Source organism: Vipera berus (genome assembly GCF_964194415.1).
Source record: "Vipera berus genome assembly, chromosome: 4".
NCBI lineage: Eukaryota > Metazoa > Chordata > Lepidosauria > Squamata > Viperidae > Vipera > Vipera berus.
Genome location: NC_138206.1, coordinates 37,228,904 through 37,255,978, shown reverse-complemented (window position 1 = coordinate 37,255,978; position 27,075 = coordinate 37,228,904). Strand labels below are relative to the sequence as shown.

At 43.1% G+C, this 27,075-nt stretch overlaps 1 protein-coding gene across 1 annotated transcript in view; it reads right to left on the bottom strand.

The window, feature by feature from the left end:
• Positions 1–14,124: 14,124 nt before the first annotated feature.
• Positions 14,125–27,075, bottom strand: part of CD96 (CD96 molecule) — a 33,005-nt gene continuing 20,054 nt past the window's right edge. The window contains exons 7-15 of the mRNA XM_081326635.1: positions 26,848–27,030; positions 24,936–25,010; positions 24,468–24,530; positions 22,922–22,996; positions 22,286–22,363; positions 21,901–21,987; positions 17,481–17,567; positions 16,013–16,136; positions 14,125–14,784 (exon numbers count right to left, since the gene is read on the bottom strand). Coding sequence (XP_081182761.1) covers positions 14,667–14,784; positions 16,013–16,136; positions 17,481–17,567; positions 21,901–21,987; positions 22,286–22,363; positions 22,922–22,996; positions 24,468–24,530; positions 24,936–25,010; positions 26,848–27,030 — 890 coding nt within the window. The 3' untranslated portion in view covers positions 14,125–14,666. The remainder of the gene's footprint in view (positions 14,785–16,012; positions 16,137–17,480; positions 17,568–21,900; positions 21,988–22,285; positions 22,364–22,921; positions 22,997–24,467; positions 24,531–24,935; positions 25,011–26,847; positions 27,031–27,075) is intronic.

Below are 27,075 nucleotides of genomic sequence, written 5' to 3'. Positions count from 1 at the left end.
ATTATTCTTGAACACCTAATTTTAGTTTGGCCACATAATTAAGATGACTGATTTGGACAATTACACACTTCTAAATATTAAAAAACAATGGAACCCAGTTTTACTTCAGCACATACTAGATTCACCACATTGCTGAAACAGATATTTGTGCAGCCCATTAAGGTGGAATATTCAGTACCAGTTTACATGATACCTTTAGAAAGCTTTTGCCTGTATTGCTTATTAGCAAGCCTCTTGTCCCATGGCCAATAAATCACTTGGGACCTTTAGATGGGAATAGGAATCAGTTCTTATTCATTGGAGAAATAATACTGCTGTTGAGAACCAAGATGGCATTTTAATTCAGTGCTCCACCCTTGGGAGTTTCTATTATGTATAGGTTATAAATACTCAGCATCAAATATTTCCATTCCAGTTAAAATAAATAGATAAATAAATAAATAAAATATCTACATTAAAGTTTAGTGATATAGTAAACTGTTATCATGAGCCAGATATTCAAATACAAGTCTGACTTGCAGCATTAAGGTACATACACAAATAACAGGCATATAAAAATCAACTGGCAGTGGTGGTTAAACCACTATTTAATCTCTATATAAAAATGCAGATTTGTGCCACACATAATTCAGACATGTTCTGAAGTCTAAGAAGCTAGCTTACTGAAAATCTATCTTGTAAGGAGGCTTCTAAGGCAGTTCAGCTGAGTACTGAATTTTGCCATTTCACTTCTTGGGGCATTTTTTCCTTTGGAAATCCATAACAAAAACTAAAATACAGAAAAATCTAGGTAACAACATGTAAAAGGACAGGAAAATGGGCCTTTATGAGATACAGTCAACCAAAAGTAGAGGTGTTCCAATAGCTGCTGTTTGACTTCATTTCACCGATGACTTTATGGATTTGTCTATTTCAATTGTTTGCCATTTATGTTTTACTTTTGACTGATTTTTAAATTCAAATGAAACAGCATACTGATAAAAAAGCTGTTAATCTGAACCAACCAGCAATGTTCAGATTATACAGTATATTTTGTGCCATGAAATTATACCTGGTTAGTCATAGCAGGTACAACTTCATCGCACAAATATATAAACAGGATGTTGTTGGTTGGATCAAGTCAATGGTTTATCAGTATCCTGTTTCTCTTAACAGCCAATTATTTACTTCTGGGAAAATGAAAGTTAGGATGTCAGCAACAATTCTTTGACATTCTCCTCAACAACTTTGCACAATCATCTTTGTCCCAGGAATCTTGAATTACTTTAATTTTGTGAAGATTGGGACATCCTTTTATTCGTTGAAATGGTACACCCATGATTCCTAAAGGATCTTGTAGCTTAAACCTGTGCTGAGAGACCTGAATGTTTGAAAGATGAACTTTTCAGGAGTCTGAATATTCTTGAAGAATATACAGAATGGTCAACAGGCAGATTTTTTAGCCAAATCAGTTTCCCCCCCAGCTTGCGTCTTCTTTGATCTCTTGGCCAATCCCCCCCACCCCCCAAAAAATCCGTTACCATAATTACTAGGAGGCACCAAATTGGGAAAAGTTGCTTTCCAAGGACGTTTTTATTACACCATTGCTCTATCTCATTAATTCACAAAGTTTAAGAGTGACCAGAAAATATTATTTCTTACTTGTGAACTCCCTGTGCTTTCCATCTTTTTTCCTTTCACTAAAGTCTGCTAAGAAAGACAGAATAGCTTTTGCACACTTTTTGTTCAAACCATCTATCTCAGGGGTGTCAAACTCAATTTCATTGAGGGCCGCATCAGCATTGCGGTTGCCCTCAGGGGGCCAGGTGGGTATGGCCAGGGTGGGCGTGGCCTACTGGGTGGGCATGGCTAGAGTGCGTATGGCCTACTGGGTGGGCATGGCCAGCTCTACATCGTTCGCATCGAGGATGCCTATGGGGGCCTGGGCAGGAATGGGACAGATTTGGAGGTCTCTGGCAGAAGGAGGGTCTCTGTGCCAGGGCCAAGGCAGTGGGGGCCATTCCCTCACTGTTTCCAGGATGGCTTCGCAGGCCACATGAAACCACTTCGCGGGCCGGATCTGGCCCCCGGGCCTTGTGTTTGACATGTCTGATCTATCTGAAAACACCCACAAATCTCTTGAAAAAAACCTCTGATAAATACTGTTTTCAGTTTACGTTGTCTGAATAGTTATCTTTTTTTAGCCTCACACATTCATTTTTCACTTTACTGCATTAGTAAACTTAAAGGTTACTATTAGTCTGTCTTCTTATCATAAAACATGTGGTTGACTAATTTCTGACACTGGGCCTGGTTAATACTTAGATGAGATACCTCCAAGATATACTAGAATAGTAGACTAGACTGTAGACTAGAATTTCATGTTGTGCATGAAGCTGGGGAAAAATTGCAGATCACACTGGCAAATCACTTCCAAATTGCTACCAAGAAAAACTATATAGGTTGTAGATAAAAATAACCAGAAATGGTTGAAAGACATTTTATCTTTATTATGCATGAAACATGATAAAATGTTGAACTATAGAGCCATCTTGTGGTCATGGCACTATTACACACTCATCAACATCATAATTTATTACAGTTTTTCAATCCATGTTCCAAATATTTATAATGCAGTTTGTGTCTGTGTTTGTGTATGTATATATAAATTAAATATGATATAACAGTTACAGATTATAGCAAAATAACAAACTATTGAATTAATTCCTAAATGCCTGTTTGAATATGCAATGATAATTTGAGTTATATGTGAAAACAAAGAAAAAAATATCATTGTCCAATGTTTATTAAAATCATAACTAGGGCATCAATCAAGGATGAAAATATGATTCAATAACAATGTGATAACAATATTCTTCATGTCCTGCTATCAGAACATTTAGTTATTTGTTATTATATTTCTCCATTTTGGAGAGAAATTCTATGTGCACCATAGACCTGAATTTAAAATAAAGCTAAATGGAGGGGGATGATATTCTTAATCCTGATTCCCATCTTCTTTTTTGTGGGATGATAATACTTTTCTTTCCCGCAAAAGTGATTACATCAAATACGCTGAGTTGTTGTTTGGTAGTGACATTTATCCCATTCAGGACACAGCAGACAATCTGTGAGCTTTTACAGACTTCATTCCTAAAAGTGGGGTCCTTGACATATGGAAAAGTCTGCTAGCTTTCCTGTTTAGTTAGCTAAGGAGGGAATAAAAACTGTATTCAAAGCATTTGCTAAATAAACCTGCACAGGGTGAATTGTGCAAGACAGGTAAGCCTGTGAGTCATGCTTTGGCCAGGTCCATTAAAATCAGGGACATTTAAGTCACATTTATGATCTAATGATCTTAATATTTCTGGTCTAAGAATGTTGAAGGAAACTTAATTCATAATCAGGTACTCAAACCTAATTTTGAAACTTTCCCTATTGATGGGTCAGTGCTGTCCTCTAAGGCAGAGTTCCCCAAAACTTTTGGCTTTGCGGAGTGGCGGGGAGAGGGGATGGATCTGTGTGAGTGGCAGGCAAGCATGTGTGCGCAGCGCCATTTGTGTGAGTGGCAGGCATGTGTGCCCATCGCTCATGCAAATGCAGCATGCATGCACTTGCTTGCACATGGCTCACGCGAGTGGGATGCGCACATGCACGTTTGCCCACCATTTCTGCAGCTCGGTTCCAAAAGGCTTAAGGTCCAATAGTGGGCTCCAGCCCGGGGGTTGGGGACTCCTGCTCTCAGGCTATGCAAGGACAATGCAGTAGGAGACAGATGTTCTCAAAAAGATGTCTTACATTTAAAACAAATGCAATATACTATGTTTCCCCGAAAGTAAGGCCTACCCCCAAAATAAGGCCTAGTTTAATTTTGGGGGGATGGGCCTAATATAAGCCCTACCCCAAAAATAAGCCCTAGTTTTGGGGCAAGGCACACACCTAAAAATCCAAATAGGCCTGGGGTGGGGGTGTGGATTGGCCCCACGTGCCCCACACACACTTATCTTGCAGCCAGGCCTCTCCTCACAAGCCCACTTCTTCTAGGCGTCTTCTGCAGCCAGGCCTGCATTTCTCAGACACAGGCCTTTCTGGAAGGCCTGTGCAGCCATGAATTGAGCTATGAATTCAATCCATAGCTCGATTCTGCAAGACCTCTGCAGCCGAGGAGCGAGCTATGAATCCATAGCTCGGTACTCGGCTGCACAGCCTTCCGGAAAGGCCTGAGTGTACCGCTGACAGGCGGTCTTCTCCGGAGCGCTGCGGCTCGCCGAAAACAAGAGAGGATTGGCAGGGGTCGCTGGGAACAGGTAAGGTGCTCTGCGGTCTCGTCGGGTGCCGGGCAGATGGGCGTTGGGGCGGAGCAACAGCCGAGCACCGTCCTGGCCTTCCAGGAATCTGCGGACGCCGGCAATCAGCGTTGGGGCCTGGCGGAGCGCTCCGTGGGCGACGACGGTGAATTCCGGGGCCTGGCGGGGCGTTCCGTGGGCGTCGGTGGCTGTCGGGGCCTGGCGGGGCGTTCCGAGGGTGCCGGCGGTTTTCGGGGCGCGGCTGGGCGTTCCGCGGGTGCCGGCAGTCCGGTGAGTCGCCACACGGCCCGTCTGAATGTCGGGCGTGCCAGGCCTGACATGCCGCCCCCCCTACCAAGGGTCCTCCTGCGGACGTAGAGAACATGGTTATAGAATCAGTGACCCTGCCTACACCTCCATGTCCCCCACCCCCCGGCCTGCTAGGATGGGCCCGATGGAAAGCTCGGACCAACCGTGGAGCATGGACGTTTTCCCGTGACACCCACGTTGCCTCCTCCACCGGGTACCCCTTCCACCGAAGGAGATACTGTATGACGCCCCTCCGCACCCTGGAGTCCAACACCTCTTGCACCTCATATTGGTCAGCGTGAACCGGTCCTGGACCCCCCTCCCCTGCCGCCGTAGCAGCCGCTGGAGCGGGTTTCAGCAGGCTGCTATGGAACACCGGGTGGACCTTACCCAAGAATTTAGGCAACCGCAGTCGCACCGTCACCGGGTTCACCACCTGCACCACCCGGAACGGCCCGAGGTATTTGGGTCCCAGCTTGCGGCACGGGACCTGTAATCGTAAGTACTTGGTGGACAAGTACACTAGGTCCCCGACCCGCGGCGTAACAAAGGGTTTCCGCTTCTTGTCTGCCTGTGTTTTGGCCGCCACGGCAGACCGGTTCAATGCTTCCTTCGCCGCCCCCCAAACGGCCGTGATCTGACGCATCCAGTCCTGCGGTGCACACGAAGACCCCTCCTCCTGGAGGCATTCCGCAAAGGGTACAAATTCATGACCTGTGACCACCCGATATGGAGAGAAGCCAGTGCTACTATGGACGGCGTTATTGTACGCCACTTCGGCGAGCGCTAACAGGTCCACCCAATCCGTCTGCCGAAAAGAGACGTAGGTTCGTAGATAACGTTCAACGGCAGCGTTGGCTCGTTCTGCGGCCCCGTTGGTGCTGGGGTGATAGGCCGTACTCAGTCCCTGTGACGAGCCGATATGACGCAAGAAGTCTCTCCAAAATCGGGCCGTAAACTGCACCCCTCTGTCTGAAATTACACGTCGCGGCACTCCATGCAGTCGGTATATTTGCGTAAGAAATAACCAAGCTAGTCGACGAGCCGACGGTAACCCCTTACACGGAATAAAGTGTGCCTGTTTGGAAAACAGGTCGACCACTGTCCAAATAACGGTGTGACCCTTGCTCTCTGGGAGGTCCACAACGAAATCCATGGCGATGTCTTGCCACGGCCTAGACGGGTCAGCTACTTGTTGCAAAAGTCCCAAAGGTTTCCCAACCTGGGGTTTTGTAGTAGCACAGACATGACAACGCCGCACATATTCCTCGATGTCACTCTTCATGCGGGGCCACCAAAATTGACGACGTGCCAGATGCAAAGTTTTCACAAACCCGAAATGTCCCGCCTGTTTAGTGTCATGACACCCATGCAAAACACGTGGCCGCACAGTTTCAGGTACATACAACCGTGTTCCATGCCACGCCAGGCCGTCCCGTATAGACAATAGTCCCGGATTACCCCGTAACCAGGCGTCCTCCCGTAGGGCCCTTTGGATGGCCTGGTTCAAGTCTTCCTCCATCACCCGTCCAGCGCTCTCTGAAGCATCCCCCTCCTCCACCAGTGTCGGGATGAGTGCCTGCACCACCTCCTCCCTCTTGCTGTCAAACTGTGGCATGCGGGATAAAGCATCCGCCAGAAAGTTTCGACCCCCCGGCACATACTTCAGCACAAACCTAAAGCGACGGAAGTATAGAGCCCACCTGACATGCTTAGGCGACAGGCGGCGAGGGGTTTGTAGGGCCTCTAGGTTTTTATGATCCGTCCACAGTTCAAATGGACGGGAGGCCCCTTCCAGGAGGTGTCGCCAGGTCTCTAAGGCCCAACGGACCGCAAAAGCCTCCTTCTCCCACACTGCCCAGGCCCGTTCAGTGGGAGTCAGTTTCTTGGATGCGTAAGCACACGGCTGCAGGACCCCGGCACTATTCCGCTGAAGAAGGACGGCCCCAAGAGCAACATCGCTCGCATCCGCCTGTACAACATAGGCCAGTTCGGGGTCGGGGTGACGCAAAACGGGCTCTTTAGCGAAGAGGGACTTCAGTTCCTCAAATGCTCGCTGACACGCTGTGGACCACTCCAACTTAAGCCCTGGACGTGGACGTGTCTTTAATTGTCGTGTGCGCAAGAGATCCGTTAACGGCAGGGCGATGGCCGCGAAACGCGGGATGAACTGTCTGTAGAAGTTGGCAAAGCCAAGGAAACTTTGCAACTGTCGACGAGTACGCGGAGGCTGCCACTGTTGGATAGCGTGTACCTTTCTAGGATCCATCTCCACTCCTGCTGCCGATATACGATACCCAAGGTAGTCCAGCTGGGCCCTGTGGAACTCACACTTGGACAGTTTAACATAGAGCTGCGCTTCCAACAGTCTAGTCAACACCTGGCGCACTAGTAGTACATGTTCCTCCAACGTGTCCGAGTAAATTAAGATGTCGTCTAAGTACACCAAAACTCCCCGATACAGGAACTCATGCAAGACCTGATTGATCAATTGCATGAATACAGCCGGGGCTCCTTGTAGGCCAAACGGCATCACTGGGAACTGGAAGCTACCAAGGGGACAATTAAATGCAGTCTTCCACTCGTCCCCTGCTTTGACTCTCACCCGGTAGTAGGCTTCTCTCAGGTCCAACTTAGTAAATACCCGGCCTGTTGCCAAATGGGCCAGCAGGTCCTTCATCAAAGGAAGGGGATAGAGGTGCTCCACGCACACCGCGTTAACCCCCCGGTAGTCCACACACAAGCGCAAGCCCCCATCCTTCTTCTCGCGGAAGAGCACTGGCGCCGCCACCCGAGATCGGGCTGGTTGGATAAACCCTCTCTCCAAGTTCTTATCTATGTACCGCCGTAACTCCTGCATCTCCTTCGGAGACATGGCGTACATACGGGGTTTAGGCAGTCTGGCACCAGGTTCAAACTCAATGGCGCAATCCGTTGGTCGGTGGGGTGGTAACGAATCGCACTCCCGCTCGTTGAAGACATCCATTAAATCGGCGTAGTCTCGGGGTACATGCACCTCTGAGTCATCCTTGACTCCGCAAGCCTTCTCCCGCGACCCCGTGTCCTCCGGCCCCAGGAAGGAATGGTGGAGAGGGGGCTCGGGACCCAGACCCACCCGGAGATGACGACAACCCCCCTCCCACCAAATCGTGGGACCCCATTTATCAAGCCACGTAAGGCCCAGGATAACGGCTTCCGTCATAGAGGGCACTACAACAAAACGTAAAGTCTCCCAGTGGGCCCCCAGTTCCAGCCGGACTGGTTCGGTGACATGGGTGATAGGGGCTCCGCCGAGAAGTGACCCATCCACTTGCTGGAAGCGGAGGGGGGTTACCAGGCGTTGCAACCGGATACCCACTGCAGCCGCTGTTTTCCGGTTGATAAGACACCGGGTGCTCCCAGAATCTACCAAAGCCCTAACTGCCCGCCTTTGACCAGACACTGGGCTCACTAATACCACCGGGAACACGAAGGGACACACCGGGGCGCTTACCATCGGGTCCTCCTCCAGCTCCAGATCCTCAAGGTCCTCCGTCGGTGTGGCCTGGGTGGTTACGGGTCCGGTCGCCAAGGGTGTAGTCGCACGCCGGCTGTCATCAGCTGCCTGATAGGCAGTACGGGACCGCTCCGAGGTCTTTCTGGCGGACAAAGCCCGTGTCGAGGTCGCAGGGGGGGCCATTCGGGCTGGCGGGAGCGGGCATTCAGCCGCCCGATGACCCGGCTGGTCACACCTGAAACACCTGATGCCAGGCCGTGGTGGCTGTACAGAGGGGGCTTTGGATGCCATCAAGCCGGGCCGGTCCTCCACCTTCCCCTTTCTGGCCAGCCGCCGGGCTCCGGTCACCCCCTCAGGCCGTCCTCGGGTATCCTGCAAGCCAATGTCCAACTCAACAGCCACCCGGAACCAGTCCTGCAGACGGGCCGGCACCCCCCTTACCACACAAGCTCGCCGCAGGGCACTGTCCAGTCCAGCCTTGAAGTGGTGCACAAGGAGGCGTTCAGGCCATGACCGTAGCCTCCCGGCCACTTTCCGGAATTCCCCAACATACCGCACCGCTGGTCTTCCTTGCTGGCGCAGATCCAATACTTCGGCCTCGGCGCGGAGCACCCGTGAGATATCTTCAAAACGGGCCCGTAGAGCTTCCAGGAAAAGACCAAGGTCCCCAAGCTCACGGGCATGATCGCCGTATAGGTCGGCCGCCCAAGCCGCGGCCTCTCCTTGAAGACACGCCGTCACGGCCACTACCATCGCCCACTGGGACGTATAGGCTGGCCCGTACTGGTCCATATGGTTGATCACCTGGCCCAGGAACATTGCCAGACGATCTGGATGTCCATCGTAGACCGCAGTCAAGGGCGGAGGGCCCCACGTCAGCCCTGGACCCCAAGGTCCCAGCGGCACCCCCTGGATCGGGACCCCCCCATCTGGACGTGACGGTTGTTGTCTCGGTCTTCCAGTCACGCTATCCCAAGGAGCCGTGTCACTCGGTATCGCCGTTGCGGGAGCCGGGACCCCAGGACCTCTGCGAACCTCAGGCTGACGGACTGGCCCCTGGTACCTTGGGCTGTCCACACGGAAGCGGGGCGGACTAGACCGCCGGGCAGGGGCCCTTGGGAGGGACCACTGCCCCTGGTCTGACTCATCTGGAACAGTCCAAACCTCTGGCTCCCGACCCCTCACTTCCCCAAACCGCTCTCTGAGGACCTCCATAGTGCGGCTGCCCGGAGCAGTGGAGTAGCTCCATTCTTCCCCGTTATCCTCCATGTAACACCGCTCCCTCCACTCTGTAGACGCACCTTTAGGCCAGCCCGCCTGGCCTTGGCCGAGTCCTCTGTAATCCCCATCAGGGTGTGGCCACCGATCACTGCTGCGACCCCGCACTCCAGCCTCCTGAGGGCCCGGACCAGGACCGTCGAGTGGGGGAGGCCTTTCCTTCCGTCGCACAGAGGGCAACGCCTCCTCCCCCACCTCCACCGACTCCAAAAGCCCAGCCGCAGCTCCAACTTCCTCCTGCTCCTCAGCCAGCGGCGCAGGATCCTCCGTACCTTCTGCCATAGCAAACACCCAAAGAGAACTCTCCACAAAGGTTAGAGGAACGCTGACTTACTTTCAATGCCCGTCCGACGAGTCACCAAACAAATGAAACCGGAACGGGAGCTGGTTCTTCTAAGCCACGTTTATTAGCTCCATAAACAAACGCTCGAAGACTGATGAAGTCAGCGTTGATTCTACAGAATCATCAACGCTGTTAAATAGCCAGCCAAGCCACCGCCCTTCACCACACCCCTAATCATTCCACCCCACCCACACCCTTCTTAACTAACGCCCCCCATGACCCCACCCTTTGGCTCCCGCCCCACCACCATTGCAGCCGGTAAGCCACCCCCCCCGCGCATACCACCCCCCCTCTCCCCAGATTCTCGCGCGCTGCCACCTTCTCCCTCAGTCTCCCATTCCACCACAAGCCTCGCCCTGAGCCCTTCCCCAACCCGTGGGGGTTCTCCACCACCCCCAGAGTCACCCTGGCACCCAGCCACAATATGTCCCCAGTTCCTACAGGCCGGTAGATCGCTCCCCGGCCGAGCACAGCAGCTGCACGTCTCCCCGGCTCGTCGGCTACTTCCGGGAGCTGCCGAGCCGATTCGCGCCTCCCCAGCTGACGAGCGGGCCGCTGCCGTCCTCCCAGCTGACAGGCGGTCTTCTCCGGAGCGCTGCGGCTCGCCAAAAACAAGAGAGGATTGGCAGGGGTCGCTGGGAACAGGTAAGGTGCTCTGCGGTCTCGTCGGGTGCCGGGCAGACAGGCGTTGGGGCGGAGCAACAGCCGAGCACCGTCCTGGCCTTCCAGGAATCTGCGGACGCCGGCAATCAGCGTTGGGGCCTGGCGGAGCGCTCCGTGGGCGACGACGGTGAATTCCGGGGCCTGGCGGGGCGTTCCGTGGGCGTCGGTGGCTGTCGGGGCCTGGCGGGGCGTTCCGAGGGTGCCGGCGGTTTTCGGGGCTCGGCTGGGCGTTCCGCGGGTGCCGGCAGTCCGGTGAGTCGCCACACGGCCCGTCTGAATGTCGGGCGTGCCAGGCCCGACAGCTCGATTCTGCAAGACCTCTGCAGCTGAGGAGCGAGCTATGGATTGAATCCATAGCTCGGTACTCGGCTGCACAGCCTTCCGGAAAGGCCTGAGTGTAAAATGCAGACCTGAATGCAACTGCAGAATGAAGCTGCTCCTTCAGCCCCAGAAGAAGTGGACCAGCTGGGTGGGGCTTTTGGTGCCGGAGGTAAGACATTCCTCCCCAAATAAGAACTGGTGTCTCTTTTGGAGGAAAAAAAAAAGACCAGGTCTTGTTTTGGGGGAAACAGGGTATATGTCATGTGCACTTACAATTCCCTTTCCCTTCCAACTCTGGATGGTTGCATGGCTTTATTATCCATTCATCTTTGAGTTGGCAGAACATTATATTGGTTTAAAATTTGTTACTGCTGCTGTTGCTCTCTCTCCTGCCTTCACTGCAGCTGTTCCTAGTCATTTCCAGCCCCTTGAACTCATCCCAAGATAATAGATCAGAAAGCCAAATAAATTTTATACATCTTGAGCCTGCCCTTGGATGGTGATGGAATAAGGGGGAAAATACCATTTAAAAACTGGGCTTTTGGAATCCAGCAACCATTATAGTTTTCCAAAATGATCTATCTCTAACTTGGTCTTTCAGGTCTTCTAACATTGCCTTAGTAAATGAATTGATCCACCTTGCTGCTGATTCTCTTCTCTTTCCTTTTACTTTTCCAACTTTAGAATCTTTTTCTAGAGAGCTATGTGAATTTAAGATTGCCTCAGTAATGGGTTGGAGAGGGGCATAATAAAGCATGACAACAGCCATAAACGGAGCAATATAACAACAACAGTTTGAACATAAATTAATTTTCAGGTTTAAAAAAAAAATGAATCCGTTCAACAGACTTTCATCAATTAAGCATAAAAAAAATAAAGATCTAGTCTGCAGAGTAATTGGTGCATGCAACTTTTTTTTCTGAAACTGAAATCTGCTCCCCTGACCAATGATGTTTAGTCAAGATATGGAAACTACTGTATGCACTTTCTAAAAAAGTAAATGTTTTGATTTGAGAAATTATACACAGTTTTAATTGTGGAGGTCTTAATGCTCTTTAAGCTTGGTGGTTTGTTTGTAAATGTTTCATTACTCAACTAAGTAACTTCCTTAGTGCAAGTGTGTATGAGTTTGCTTCCTGCTTACATACAATGGCAAATTAGAAATGCAAGCCTATTGAAAAAACAATCCGCAGTAGCCAAGTGCTCCATTACCAAAATAACAACTTAACCTCCCATAAGAGAGCTACGTAAGAACACTATTAAGATGAACACAAACACATTGCAGCCACCCAGAACACCAGAAAAAGGAAACTCATTGCCTATACATCTCTCAACTAAATAGATGTCCAACCTAAGTGCCTGACCACTGAAACATCTACAGCACAGCCAACCCAAGCTATGAAAAGGATAATACTACCATTCATCAAAAACATCTCAGAAATAATGACCACACATCATTACTGTAGCATGCAAACATTGTGAAGCCCCTCCGAAAGCCCAAACATGGAGATGGATGGTATATAAATGTAATAATGAGAGACCAAACCGGCCTGCAAGAAAGACCAAGAAGAACAGGAAAGAGACATGGCAAGACAAATGTTACATAGCCAGTACCTAAAAAAGTAGGAGCCAAAGCAGATAGTTACAAGACTTGATTAAGAGCAGGAAAATTGAAGGAAGAAATAGAGGGTTAACTCCAACTGCACAAGACCAAACCTTAAGAAGAAATGTATACATTGCCAGAAGTGAGAAGACAGAAAAGACAGAAAATGCCACCTTTGCAAAGTATCTGAAGAAACAGAGGACTACCTAGTGAGCTGCTGCAAAAAGAGTGTCCATACTGACTACAAGCAATGGTATGACAAAGTGGCAACATGGAAGTTCTGCAAGAAGCACAATTTGATACAAACAAGAACTGGTAGGATCATAAAATAGACAAAATAATAGAAAATGAAGAAGCTAATGGAAATTTAGAATCAAACAGACAAGCACCTGTGACATAACACTACAGACTTAACAATTATTGGTAAGAAAGACAAAAAAGTCTGGATATTGGACATAGCAATACCCAGAGACAGCAGAATAGAAGAGAAAGAACTGGAGATGATAGCAACATACGAAGGCCTGCAAACAGAAATAGAATGATTGTGACAAGAGAAACTAAGTTAGTACCAATAATAATAGTGCAATCACTTTGGTGCAATCACAAAACATCTGGAGCATCTCTTGAACCCCATTGGCACTGACAAAATCACCAACAATTGCAAAAAGCAGCTTTCCTTGGAACAGCTTGCATACTGCAAAGCTATTTTTAATACCAACAAAGAACATCTGCCTATTCCAAGTCCTTGGGAAGGACTTGATAGGTAATAAAAAAATGCCAAATTCAGTCTAAACATCTGGCTGATTGTGCAATAAGCCATACCAAAATAAGTAAACCAAAAGACTCAGTAGTTCAAGAAGAAAAAATAAGAATTATCTACAATATACTGTGTAAGGACTGTAACAACCACTATGTAGGTCCAACAGGCAGAAGGCTAGCAGATCACATCCATGAACACCAACTACCAGTCAGAAGACATGATGAAAACTCCTTAATCTCACAACTATGGACAAACTCAACCATAGTTTCAACTGCAAAAATGCAAGAATTTTAGATCACGTTAAATCCAAAGATGCTAGGGAATTCCTAGAAGTTTGACATTCAGACAAGTCAGCTATCAATTGACACATAGAAATAAACCATAGTGACACCCAGTTCAAAAATGGCAATTAAAAAATTAAGAGGTAAACAAAAAGACCAGAATACTTCCTCTCTAGCAGCCAATACCCAGATAAGCAGGGATTGACACCAGGGAAACAGAAAACAAAAACAAATCAAGGAACTAGCAAGGAAAAAACAATCCCCACTAACACTGGCAAGCCAAGCTACTGTATATAAAGAGGAAGCAAAGCTCACACTCATTAATACAAGTGTGAGTCCTTGCCTTACAACCACAACTGAGCCCAAAATTTGTCATGCTAAGCAAGACAGTTAAGTGACTTTTATGACCTTTCTTGCCCCAGTTGTTAAGTGAATTACTGCAGCTGTTAAGTTAGCAACGTGGTTGTTAAATTAAACTGGCTTCCCCATTGACTTTGATTGTCAGAAGGTTGCAAAGGTGATTGTATGACCCTGGGATACAGCAACCGTCATAAACACGTGTCACTAAGCATCTGAATTTTGATCACATGACTATGGGGAATGCTGCGATGATTGTAAGTGTGAAATGTGGTCATAAGTTACTTTTTTCAATGCCGTTATAACTTTGAATGGTTGTAAGTTGAGGACTACCTGAACTGCTGAAGTTACCGAGTAGGGTAATGAAACATCTGCAAGCAAATAATCAAGGACTCCACAGTTCAACTCTTGAGATGCATATATTCTCTTCTGTTGGAGTTTGTGTCTTTCATTCTCAGTTTTACGTAAATCCATTTATTTGTATATGCAGCTAGTGGGAATGAATTCCCTAATGGAATATTTGCATTTGTGCCTAATTTATTATTGATTCTTTGCATTCATATACAGCAATGTGGATTTCTCATTTTAGGCCACTGTCTGGAAAAACAGGTAACTCTTGCGAGCATCTTCAATCTAGCAAAAATGTAGGCGTAACGTGGAAAGAAACATAACTGAGACTATCAGTCAGTATCATACATATTAATATCATACATATTAATCATACCTTCATAGTCTTTCAAACAAACAGTTGTATATTGAATGAAGATTCATTGTTCTCCTGCAAAGGCGCACTAGCTGTTATTTGCCATATGTTTGATTTCATGATGTGCCGATTACAAAAGGTAATCTGGGTTTGTAAATGTGCTAAATGTCATATACTTTAGAACAAATACAAGATTAAGCGGTCCAAATGGGAATGTGCATCACTGCCTGTATTGTAAAAGCCATAGAGTACGTGTGTCATTTTTTACGCTGGGTCATTATAGATTTTCAGGCTGATTTCAGATTCTCTAATTCATCACAGGATGAATAACTTTCATTATAGACTTGGATGGAGGAATACTTGACTGGTGGAGGAGGTGGCTTGAAAGACGGAGGTTTATTCATACTACAATGAAAATAATCCTGTTTAAAATGTGCAGCAAATGAACATACACAATAAACAATCAGAATAGTTAGATAGAATTAAGAAGTAAAACATAATTAGGCATAAAAATACGTCCACCCTGCCATTAATTTACATTGAAGCAGGGACCTAATATACCTTCTCAATGAAAAGTGAACCATTAAAATCAGTAATATTATTAAGATATTTGTATTTCTTTTTGTTCCTTTGAGTAATACCAAATCAAAGTTTAAATAAAGTGACCAGGATCATTTGTGATAATGACATCACAAGGTAAACCGAGAATAAAGTCTTATTCTAATAATATGTTATTATTCATAATAATATGTTCAGTTGCCCTGACATACATATTTTAAAAATATTATAGATATGCCATTCTTTAAACATGAGAATGTAGCTTAATATCAATTATATTTCAATAATGTTTACTCTCATACTGATAATTAATATTATATGGATCTTATTGTGTGTTATTTATTTAAATGACTATAAGGTATAAAGCAGAGACATCACCCTGTCAACAAAAGTGCGTATATCAAGGCTATGGTCTTCCCAGTTGCAATGTATGGCTGTGAAAGTTGGACCATAAGAAAGGCTGAGCACCAAAGAATTGAGGCCTTTGAACTCTGGTGCTGGAGAAGACTCCTGCGAGTCCCTTGGACTGCAAGGCGATCAAACCGGTCAGTCCTAGAGGAGATCAACCCTGACTGCTCTTTAGAAGGCCAGATCCTGAAGCTAAAACTCAAATGCTTTGGCCACCTAATGAGAAGGAAGGACTCACTGGAGAAGAGCCTAATGCTGGGAAAGATTGAGGGCAATAGAAGAAGGGGACGACAGAGAATGAGGTGGCTGGATGGAGTCACTGAAGCAGTAGGCATGAGCTTAAATGGACTCCAGAAGATGGTAGAGGACAGGAAGGCCTGGAGGAATGTTGTCCATAGGGTCGTGATGGGTCGGACACGACTTCGCAGCTAACAACAACAACAACAAGGTATGTAGGTTTTTTTAGTGGGCAATTACTGCCATATTTTGTTGTCATAGTAACTGTTATAACTTATTAATAACTTTTCTAAAAATACAAAAAACCTGTTGATTTACTTCATTCTTTCTTTAAAAAGAAATCTTTTTGCAATTAATCTCACTGGTTTGTATAGGAGTAAATTCACAATGATGCACAAAATGAATTAAAGTAGTGACACAGTGTACTTACATTTCTCTTTGAAGCTGACACCATTTTCTAATCCCACAAATGATTAAGCACGTGCAGAAGAGAAGCAGAAATGACACAACTATTGGCCATGGAAATGTACTGTGTTTTGGAACCATTGTAGAACCTGGAAAGGGTACAGTGCCAAAATTATTATAACAAAAACCATAAGCAAGCTTTGAACAGTTATTCTTTCTACATTTCTAAATTATGAGTGTTTTTTAATTTGTTTTTGACTATCACATCCAAACAAATTATCCAAAGCAGTTGATTATAGAGGAGTCAACATCAGACAGGATCCAGAAGCCATCTTAGTGGCAGATACTGTGAGGCAGACTCTGGGTGTTGGGAGAGATGGCAGGATGCCATGCAACCTGCCTTGTGCTCACTGTGCTGCTTGCAGTCTTTAAGAACCTAGGGGAAGTTTTAAACTAATGCCTTATCCTGGTACTGTTAATATCCAGCTTACCAGCATAACACATGATCTACTTTCCAATTAGTTATCCTATTGCACTTCATATGTCTTACAATAACATATTGTGGCTTATGCGATTTCAATGGTAGGAGACCTGATATTAAAAAAAACACACTTTTATTTGCAGTTTTGCAACACTGTGTGGCATTGGATGGCATTTATAGGGGCAAGAATTATATTATATTCATTTCCATTTGCAATTTAAGCAACAGTAGGACTAAAATACTGACACAAGATGAATTAGAAACAAAGAGGCACTTAGAATTTGCTCTCGTTCTAAAATGAGCATAAATCTATACAGGTAGTCCTTGTTTAGCAACCACAATCAAACAACTTTTTCAATAAGTAAAGCAGTCACAAGTGAAATCATGACTGCGCTTATGATCTTGCTTCACCTTTCCTTGGCTTTAGAGAACTGCGAATCACATAAATGTGAGGACTGGTCACAAAGTTGCCTTTTCATCACCATTATAACTGTGAATGGTTGTTAAATGACACAGTTGCTAAATAAGGACTATTTGTTATTCGGGCAGCTTTTGAAATAATTTCTGGAAGTATAGCCCATCTATCTTCCCCCCTTTTTAGGGACTGAGTCAATGGCTTAGATTGAAAACACTTTCCAAGCATGAAAGTGTCTAAGCTGTACATTGCTATGTAGCAGTATATAGCCTGACATCTTGCAATGATCCTAGCAAGGATTAACACATCAGCTTCCCCGGCAACTGTAAATTCTCTCAGTAATTCTGCTCAGAATATGGGCAACCACATCTGCAGCTTTTCATTCTTTAGTGGCAGGTACAGGTAGGGTAATATATGCCAGGGCTCCTGTGAAACAAATCTTTTCAGTCTTGATTATGACTGGGAAATTGTGGGGAAATTGATTAATGTACAGTACGTCCCTTCCCTCAGCTCCCTCCCCTCAGAGTAGTCTTGCCAAAACCAGGTGCAGCAACCATTTTGCTCTCCTCCTCCTTTACAACTGAAGCAATAATTTACCAGTATCAAGGCCATTCTTTATAGTATATGAATTGGCAGGACTCTTCATTGTGGTTACTTCAATCACTCTTCCGATGGGCAGATTTCCTTAAAAAAGGATAAGCATATATTCTTTATGATTTTAGCCAGTTTACCAGTATTGTTATAGCAGTAATGATTACCATACATCTGGCTGATTGTGCAGCCAGGCATAATAGAAGATGAGCTATTACAGTTGGTTGCACAGTCAGCGAGTGTCTAGACTGAATTTGACATTTTTATCCACTTGTCGAGTCTTTCTTAAGGACCTAGGATAGGCAGTTTGTTGTTCATTGTTACATGTACTGTTGCAGGATGTAAGCTGTTCCAAGTAAAAGCTGCCTTTTGCAATTGAGCGATGATGCTTTTGTCAATGCTGATGGTGTTTTGCTTGTTTCTGCCACAACTGTTCTACTTCGATGTGCAGATCTTTATATTTTGTGATTTTTCACCACTTTGTTCTTTTCTATTTTGCTGCCTCCAATTCCAATTCCACTATCCAAACTATTTTGTCTTTCTTATTGACAATCCTTTAGTCTGGGGTGTTATGTAGCAGGTGCTTGTCTGTTGAATTCTAAAGTACCAGAACATGCTATTTTTCTGTTTTATTGCAATATTCCACTAGCCAATTATTTTCTTTGTTAAGTAGAGTCTGTCAACATTACTGCATGATTTATTGTCATTATTTTTCTGATCTTCTTATTTAGGTCTTTTAATTCTGCTTTAGTCCAGTCCACTATTCCAGCTGTGTATCTAACGACTGAAATTGCTCAGGTATTAATTGCCTTAATGGTATTTCCTCCACTGAATTTGGGCTTTAAGATCTTCTTAATTCTCATGATATATTCTCTTGTGATTCTTTCTCTTGACTTCAATGTGCTTGATGTTGTCACCTTGAAAGATGCCCACATATTTGTAGCAATCATCTTCATTCAGATTCTTGATATTATTGCTTAAGGATCTTGATTTGTTGAGTTTTCACTATTTCCCCCTATTATTGATAAGGGTGCGATATTTGTCAAGTTCAAACTCCATTGCAATATCCCAGGGGTCTTCAAACTTGGCCCTTTTATGACTTGTGGACTTCAACTCCCAGAATTCCTCAGCCAGGGACACTGGGATTTGAAGTCCACAAGTCATAAAAGGGCCAAGATTGAAGACCCCTGGGGTATCCTGACTGTATCTTCAGACAGTGTTGAGCAGCTGATGGTGCTTTCCTATACAGCTTCAGCTCGTCATATAAAGGAGGTATGATAGCTATAGCCTGAATTGTTCACTATTGTTGACAGAGGAATCAGTGCAATGACAAACCAAATTAATTGCCCCTGCTCAGTTAATTTCTTTCTTGCTGGTGTTTACGTATATCTGATATTACAACATTGGCATCTTTTAATAATACTTAGCCTTCCCAACTCAAGCAAGATGGATTAGGTGTAGCAGCATTGTGGCATTTTTGTGTCTCAATATATTATTGATCATTCATGAAATAGGTTGCATGACTTTGCACAGATAGATCTGATTCTCCCTCCCTCCCTCTGTCTCTCTCTCATTGATTCTTCTAAATTATCTATCCTGACTTAAGGAACCTAATTTTACATATAATTACAATGTAGATAATATTTCCTAATTTATAAAGTCATGTAAAATTATGTTAATACTTTCATAGCGTCCACTTATGTTGTGATGGCATGGAGTTCTCATGGAAATGAGTCACAGTGGCACCATTTTGGTGGGTTGTTACCCTGGAATTCTTCAGCCCTTTGTCAAGATAATGACATTAGATCATGACAATTTAACCAGAGTGATATTGATTAGAAAGGATATTTACACCTTAGATTTTAATTAAAGATAACCTGAAATAAATTAAGATGACCCCTGCTGAAGCACAAATGTGAGAAGCAGAGGGGGGAAAATACTTTGAGTTGTAGTAATTACATTTGGAGGGACGCGGTGGCTCAGTGGGTTAGGACGCTGAGCTTGTCGATCAGAAGGTCAGCAGTTTGGCGGGTCGAATCCCGAGTGCCGCGTAACAGAGTGAGCGCCTGTTACTCGTCCCAGCTTCTGCCAACCTAGCAGTTCGAAAGCACGTAAAAATGCAAGTAGAAAAATAGGGACCGCTACGGTGGGAAGGTAACAGCGTTCCGTGTGCCTTTGGCGTCTAGTCATGCCGGCCACATGACCACGGAGACGTCCTCGGACAAGCGCTGGCTCTTCGGCTTTGAAACGGAGATGAGCACCGGCCCCTAGAGTCGGAAACGACTAGCACGCATGTGCGGGGGAACCTTAACCTTTACCTTTAATTACATTTGGGCTGTAAAATCCAGTGACCATTAGATGGCAGCAAAGAAACAGAACATTCTGCAGTACCTTTTTGTTGTGGTATAAAGCTTGTCTGGATTTCACCCAGGTCTAGTAGTTGTACTAAAGAACTAGTTAACAACTGCATAGTTGTTAATTGGTGTCTGCAACTTCACATCATCAGCTGTACATATAAAAACATCATCCAGATTTATACATATCACAGACTTCCTTATAGAGAAGTCCCTTAACTAACCTTATCCAATTTGATTCTCCTAAAATTAAAGAACCGTTAGCCTTCGATGGAACATTAACTTTTCAGCATTTCAGCAGGATTTTTTCTTTTGTTTTAGGAAATGCCAGACACTGAACCTGGGATATTTTGCATGGTAACCCATGGTATTTTCAGTAAAACCTTCAACAATGATTGTAGTTTTTCCAGCAGACACATAGTAGTGTAATAATTTGGAATAATTTGCATGTGTGCAGGTGCTAGAATAAATGAAACTTCTTAGTTTTTGTTAAATTCTTTTTTCTGCAATGAAATATATTTTATTTTTATTCCAAACTTTCAGGTGTCTTTTGCTTTCTTGATTTCCAGGGCTTACAGAGGATAAGAAATGTACACAATTTACAGTATCCACGTTGAGCCTTATACACCTCCAAAGTAAAATAATTAGCTATCCTCTAAACATGGAACTTCTACTTTTTGCTCCAGGAGACAATGGTACTAATGTAATTCCTTTACACTAACACAAGTTGGATAGTGCAGTGGTAAGAATAGGATCCCCATCAGAAATTCAAACAAGAACCTCGAGCTACATCTTACAAGTTTTAAGATTCAGAAATATATGTCAAAAGCAGTTTGAAAATGAGTAATAAACATTGCTTTGCTTGATTCTATTTGTGTGTGTGTTATGCGTGTGAAAACAAAGTGATTTGCCACAGAAAATATCTTTTTACAGCTTATAAATCAAGGAAGCCTCTCCAACCTAAACAAGCAGCAGCGCTTTAAAGATGTTCCACATGGGAAAATCATATTAAGAGGACTGTAATTGTGGGCAGCAGGCATGAAGTGTTAGGTCACTGCTTATACTATTCTCAATAAGAACTTTTCTTAGCAGCAATAAAAATCAGATTATCTAACGAAATAGAGCTGTATGCCATGGTTGGTGAAGATTTAGCACTGGGAAGAAAAAGCAGTTTCGTCTCTAGGCTTCCCTGATGCTCTGATGAACCAAAGAATGACAACTCTCATTATTATTATTCTTGTTGATGATGATACATATCAAGAACCAACTTTCTTTAAACTGACTTTGTTTCTTGATTATAGATTGGATAGCCCAGCTGTACTAGACTCCAATATGTAATTTAGCATTAGTATTAGGTTCTTCCATGCTATGTAGCATATCAGGCAGCCCAATAGGTAATCCAGGTTCAAAAACTATATTAATTTTAGAAACAAACAAACTGCTTTGATAATATAATGTGAGATCAGGTATAGGCACGCCATCAGTTTAACAGCGATATTGAGCCATGTTATTTATTGCAAATGTTGCCTTTCTGCTTCAAGTAAATTACATTCCAAGTAAATCCCCTTGAAATACATTCTTGTTCTTAATCCAATATCTTGATATTTAACAATATTGCTATGTACGTATGTTTTATTATTGATGCTAAAGAATCCATTGAATGGGAATTTTAGGTACAATATCATAGCCAGTTGGTGTAGTAATTAAGGCACTTGGCTAGAAACCAAGAGATCATGAGTTCTAGTCCTGCCTTAGGCATGGAAACTTTGGTCGAGACACAATGACAGGCTTGGGTAACAGCCAGTTGGCCAGCTCCTGTTGCAATCAATGGATCAATACTTGGCTGATCCCCCCAAAAAGTGAACCCTTTATTTGTAGGAAATATATAAAGGGAACCTGTAAAGAAATAAATCTAATACTCCATATTATTTGAAAAGATTTTCCTAATAAGAATAACTTTCCTATATAAAGTGGCTATTTCTACTTTTTTTATGTACCTAGGATTTGAAATAAATATGGTTCTGCTTTTCCCACGTTGAATACAAATAATTTAAAAAGTGTTTATAACTTACTTTGTGGTATTGTAGACTCACTTTGAGGTACTGTGGAGTCACTGAAGAACTCTGTAATAGGATCATTTTGCAGGGTTTGGGTAGATTCTGTAGAAGATACATTGTCTTTAAATTCCTTGTTCATTGTGAAGATTTAGGCTTTGTTAGCCAGATGATACTAGCAAAGGTAAAACTAAAATGTAGACTTCCTTTGGATAATACAAATTCCACATTATAAATGAAATTCTAAAGGAACAACTCTAACAGTTCATATTTTCTGGAAAGATTTCCCTGATAGTAATAACTATTTCTGCATATGGCTAAGCCATAATTATTCCTTTGATGTAAAATAAGTATGGTACTACCTTCCCCATACTGAATACAAATAGAAAGTGTTATAACTTACTTTGTGGTACTGTGGAATCATGGAGCAACCCAGTAGTAGTAGTAGTACTTTGCAGGGTTTGGGTAGAATGCAAGATTTCTGTAGAAGACAAATTGACTTTAAATTCCCTGTTTTGTGAATATTCAATGTTTTGTTGGCTACTGCCATTAGGAGGAGCAAAACTAAAATGCAGACTTCATATTCAGTACTATAAAGAAAATACAAGAGCCAACTTCACATTATCCAGAAAGGCTCGCCTAATAACTCTCACATATAGCAATAGCAATACCACTTAGACTTATATACCACTTCATAGTGCTTTATAGCACTTTCTTAGTGGTTTACAGGGTCAGCACATTGCCCCCAACAATCTCAGTCCTTATTTTACTGACCTCAGAAGGATGGAAGGCTGAGTCAAACTCGAGGTGGGGCGGAGCAAGGATCAAACTGCCGGCAGTCAGTAGAATTAACCTGCAATTCTGCACTCTAACCACGGCACCACCACAGCTCTTAGTGTGGTGAAAGTACATACGAAAGTATATAAAGCTATTTTTTAAAAAATAAAATCTTTGATAAGTCAGTCACAATTATTGAAATCTATTATGTTTCTACTTTCCACGCCAAATACAAATAATTTAGGAAGCGTTCATCACTTACTTTGTGGTACTGTGGAATCAGTAAATAACTTTGTAGTAGTATCACTTTGCAAGGTTTTAGTAGAATGCAAGTGTTCTGTAGAAGACAAAATGTCTTTAAATTTCTCATTTAATGCTTTGTTAGCATACCAGAAGATGGTATGAAATTATATAAAGCTATTTTTTCTACTTCTTGATAAAGCTTGATATGCTTAATTGGATTTGAAGTCTACAGTATATGGTTCTCATCAAATCCAATCCATATATGTAACATTCTGCCCATGCGGGATCAGAAAAATATGATTAATAAATCTAAACCAATTAAAAATAATAAGACTCTATGCATTTTATTTTAATATCCACCGTTAAAAATATATTTTGAATCTTACTGATGTCCTTTATCAGGAGGGTTAATTAAGATCTTTTAAAAAGGTTAATTAAGATCCTTTAAAAATACAGATAGGGAGGAGATTGTTTAGAAACTTTTTCTCCTTTATTCACTATATTAAATCCCATTGTTATGATATGTAGTGATTGCCCTACAAGAAGGTTCGAGCCAACGTAAGCAAATGTTCAGCAAACATACTATATAACTATACTCCAACTGGACCATGACAGTTCTTAATATAATTTCACATGTACACAATGGCTCAATTGCAACCCTACTTCCAGCCTTGCAAAAGATTCTCCTCTCCTCTCCTCTCCTCTCCTCTCCTCTCCTCTCCTCTCCTCTCCTCTCCTCTCCTCTCCTCTCCTCTCCTCTCCTCTCCTCTCCTCTCCTCCCCTTCCCTTCCCCTCCCCTCCCCTCCCCTCCCCTCCCTACCCATCTTACTCCATCCCACTCCACACAGCTATTAGAAATATGAGGAAAAATGAGAAAGAAGTGGTGCTTGCTAAATCTGTGACTTGTCTGGAAGGAGGGGGAAAAAGACTACAAAAACGAAACAAGTTATACTTCCTTTTGAAACCTTGAAAGGTGTAATAAAACTTGATGCAACCATTAATTATTGCATTTTTATTGCTGATTTATTAAAAAATGTATAAGGATACAAAATTACTTTAGAAGTACTATATTTAGAAATGTGAAAGGATTATAAAAACAACAGGTATAGTTCTTTCTTTCCTTCCTTCCTTCCTTCCTTCCTTCCTTCCTTCCTTCCTTCCTTCCTTCCTTCCTTCCTTCCTTCCTTCCTTCCTTCCTTCTTTCTTTGCCTAGAAATACTGTGCTGGCTACATGGTAATATAAAAATGAAAGAAGAAGCACAGTGATGACAGTTTGTTGTACCTGCCTTCTCTTATATGCAAGTCCTGGAGAAGAGGACCTAGGTGAGATAAGTGTTTGTCCCACAGAGTCCAGCAATATAAGGATTGCTCCTTTTTTATGCACTTTTAAGAGCTTTCACCATAAACAGCAAAGGGCTAGATACTTTTCCCTGAAGCAATAAAACTAACAATAAATGAATAAATGACCTGTAGAAGTTTTGAGACTACAAGATTCACATGTGACTGAATGTTAATTGTGGATGTATGCAGGAGAAAAATAAACATAATATTTATAATGGACTTACTTTCTGAAGAGGAATCTGATGCTAGAGTTACTTTTGAGGCTTCAGAAAAGGTAGTCTGTAACCCTGATTAAAATAATCATGGCTTGAAATACAGAGGATGAAATAAAAGAGCTTTAACAAACTGCCATAAATGAACTCTGGAAACTCTTTAAACTGCCAAAGCAATGACACACATATGACTTTACGTCAACGTTTTAATGATACAAGTAGTAATATATGTACCGATGTTTTTTATGCTAAATAGACACGAGGCAAATATATATAGATATATCCTACCCTTTTTCCTAATGAAGATATCACAACCTTTGCTTTCTATTTTTTTAAATAAAATAAAGTAACTTATAATACTTGTAACTGTTGAAGTACTTTTCATAACCATGTTTTATTTTGCTGTTGACATTTATACCATTAAGTTGTCAAATATTTAAAGAACAGATAATATGTCATAGAATCAACAAAGCCACTTACTTTCTGTGGGTGAATCTGAAATGGCAGTAGTGTGACTAGTGAATTTTGAATATGCCAATGATGCATTCTGAAATCCTGTTTAAAATAACCAGTTCAGATAGTGGGTTATCCTTAAGAACAGCATCATGATATTGTTGGTTATAAGATGGGTGGCTATATAAATGTTTTAAGTAAATAAAATAAAAAATAAAATAAATAGCAATAAAGTATCACAATCATAGGTTTTTATTCTAAATATAGTGTTCCCGCTGATAGATAAGACAGTGAAATGAAAACAGAATTGAAGGAATGCAGAATTACTTTAATGTTCAAGGAACCCAGAAGTACTATGGTTTTTTAAATTATAGCAATCAAAATCAGAAAAGTCTGATGGCTTTTAGGGAAACACTATATTACACAATAGTGTAACTTACAAGGACAAAATTAAAAATATTGCATGCATTTATAAATTCATACCAAGTACCATTTGACCAGTGCCCAACATCTGAGATACAGATAAAACAGCTACATTTGGTTAAGTTTGTCTAGCTGTACACAAGCAAGAGAAGGGCAATTAAAGAAATTGTACAATATACTTGGAACCTAATTTGGAGTCAGCTGAATTATAAGTAAAAGTCATCTGGACAGTATTTATTTAAAAATTGTCTAAAGCAGACATGTCAAATTCGTGACGTCACGTGACGTCGTGCAACGTATTGGGATGGTTTTGCTATTGCCAGCAATGGGGTGGGCGCAGCTTCTGGATGATGCGTCTGGTCCGTGGGCTGGCAGTTTGACACCCCTGGTCTAAAGGGACAACTGCTAATTTCCTTTGCCTTTTCTGAAACCCACCAGGTGAGCAAGGAAATTTATAATGCACTAGACCAGGGGTCAGCAACCTGAAACAGTGAAAGAGCCACTCGGAACCGGTTCCCTCACAAAAGGAAAAACTGGGAGCCGCAAAAAATGTGTGCACATGTGCGTACATGCGCGCATGCGCAGAACAGGGTTTGACTGAAGAGTGGAGCCAAGGCGAGATATGCACCTACCCTGCATATTTGAATTGATTGGTTGAACTTTTTTAGTCCCACTTTTTTTTTTTTTGGACTGCACATGGCAGAGGACTGGGAGCCGCAGGAGACGGCTGAAAGAGCTGCATGTGGCTCTGGAGCCATGGGTTGCAGACCTGTGCACTAGACTCATAAAAATGACTTGCTCACATATTCAGTTGAACTCATGGAAAGTTCAAAAGTACTTGAAAAGAGAAAGTCCACAATAGCACATCTGCTCTTTCTACCCAATCTGTTTGCATTCATGTGGAGACCTGAAGACAAGCTATAATGTATTTACAGTTATCCATGCAATTAAGAGAGCCTGTTTTATGAGTCCCTGGATTGCATGAAGATGTGAATTCTGAGTCAAGCCAATCACTTAATCATTCCCCTTTAGATTTCCAGCTATAAAAGTGGAAATTTGGGAACAGGTTTTGTGATTATCCAAGTTTCCTTTTGTTCAAGTGAATTCCTAAACTGCATTGGCATTCATTTAACACAGCACATACAGAGACTATTCAACCTTTAGATCTTGCACAATATGCTGGAATAAAATAATATCTATGAGCAAGGACTTAAAGTGCATGACTGAGATTGCTGGTAACTGCAAAATATATTCCAGTAAACTGTTGGTCTCTAGAGTTAAAATTTCCTCCAAATTCAGACTTCAGTTGGATGCCAGTTCAATTAAAGAACAATGTAGCTGCTGAATATGCAATTCCCTTATTGGGATGAAACACATGTACTATGCTTTCTATGAAGGCATGCATTTTTATTTGTTTCTGCAGATTTCACACTGCCAAAAGTGTTTTTGACTGAACATATATGCATGAGACAACATCTGGATTATAAATGGCCCCTAATTTCCCAAAGTGACTTACCATAAGTAATAAGTATTTCTTTAGATGAAAAATTCTTTCTGTCATTTCTGGTGAAGTGGTATGCAGACATGCATTTGAAGGCCTGATTAATGAATGGATGAGTTATATTCCATATTGACAAGAATGATGTTCTCTCATAAAAACTTCCTACACGGTTTGTACTTTTGTTTTCGATTAATAAACCTTTGGAAGAAAAAAATGATAAAAAGAACAGGTTTCCCTTAAGTT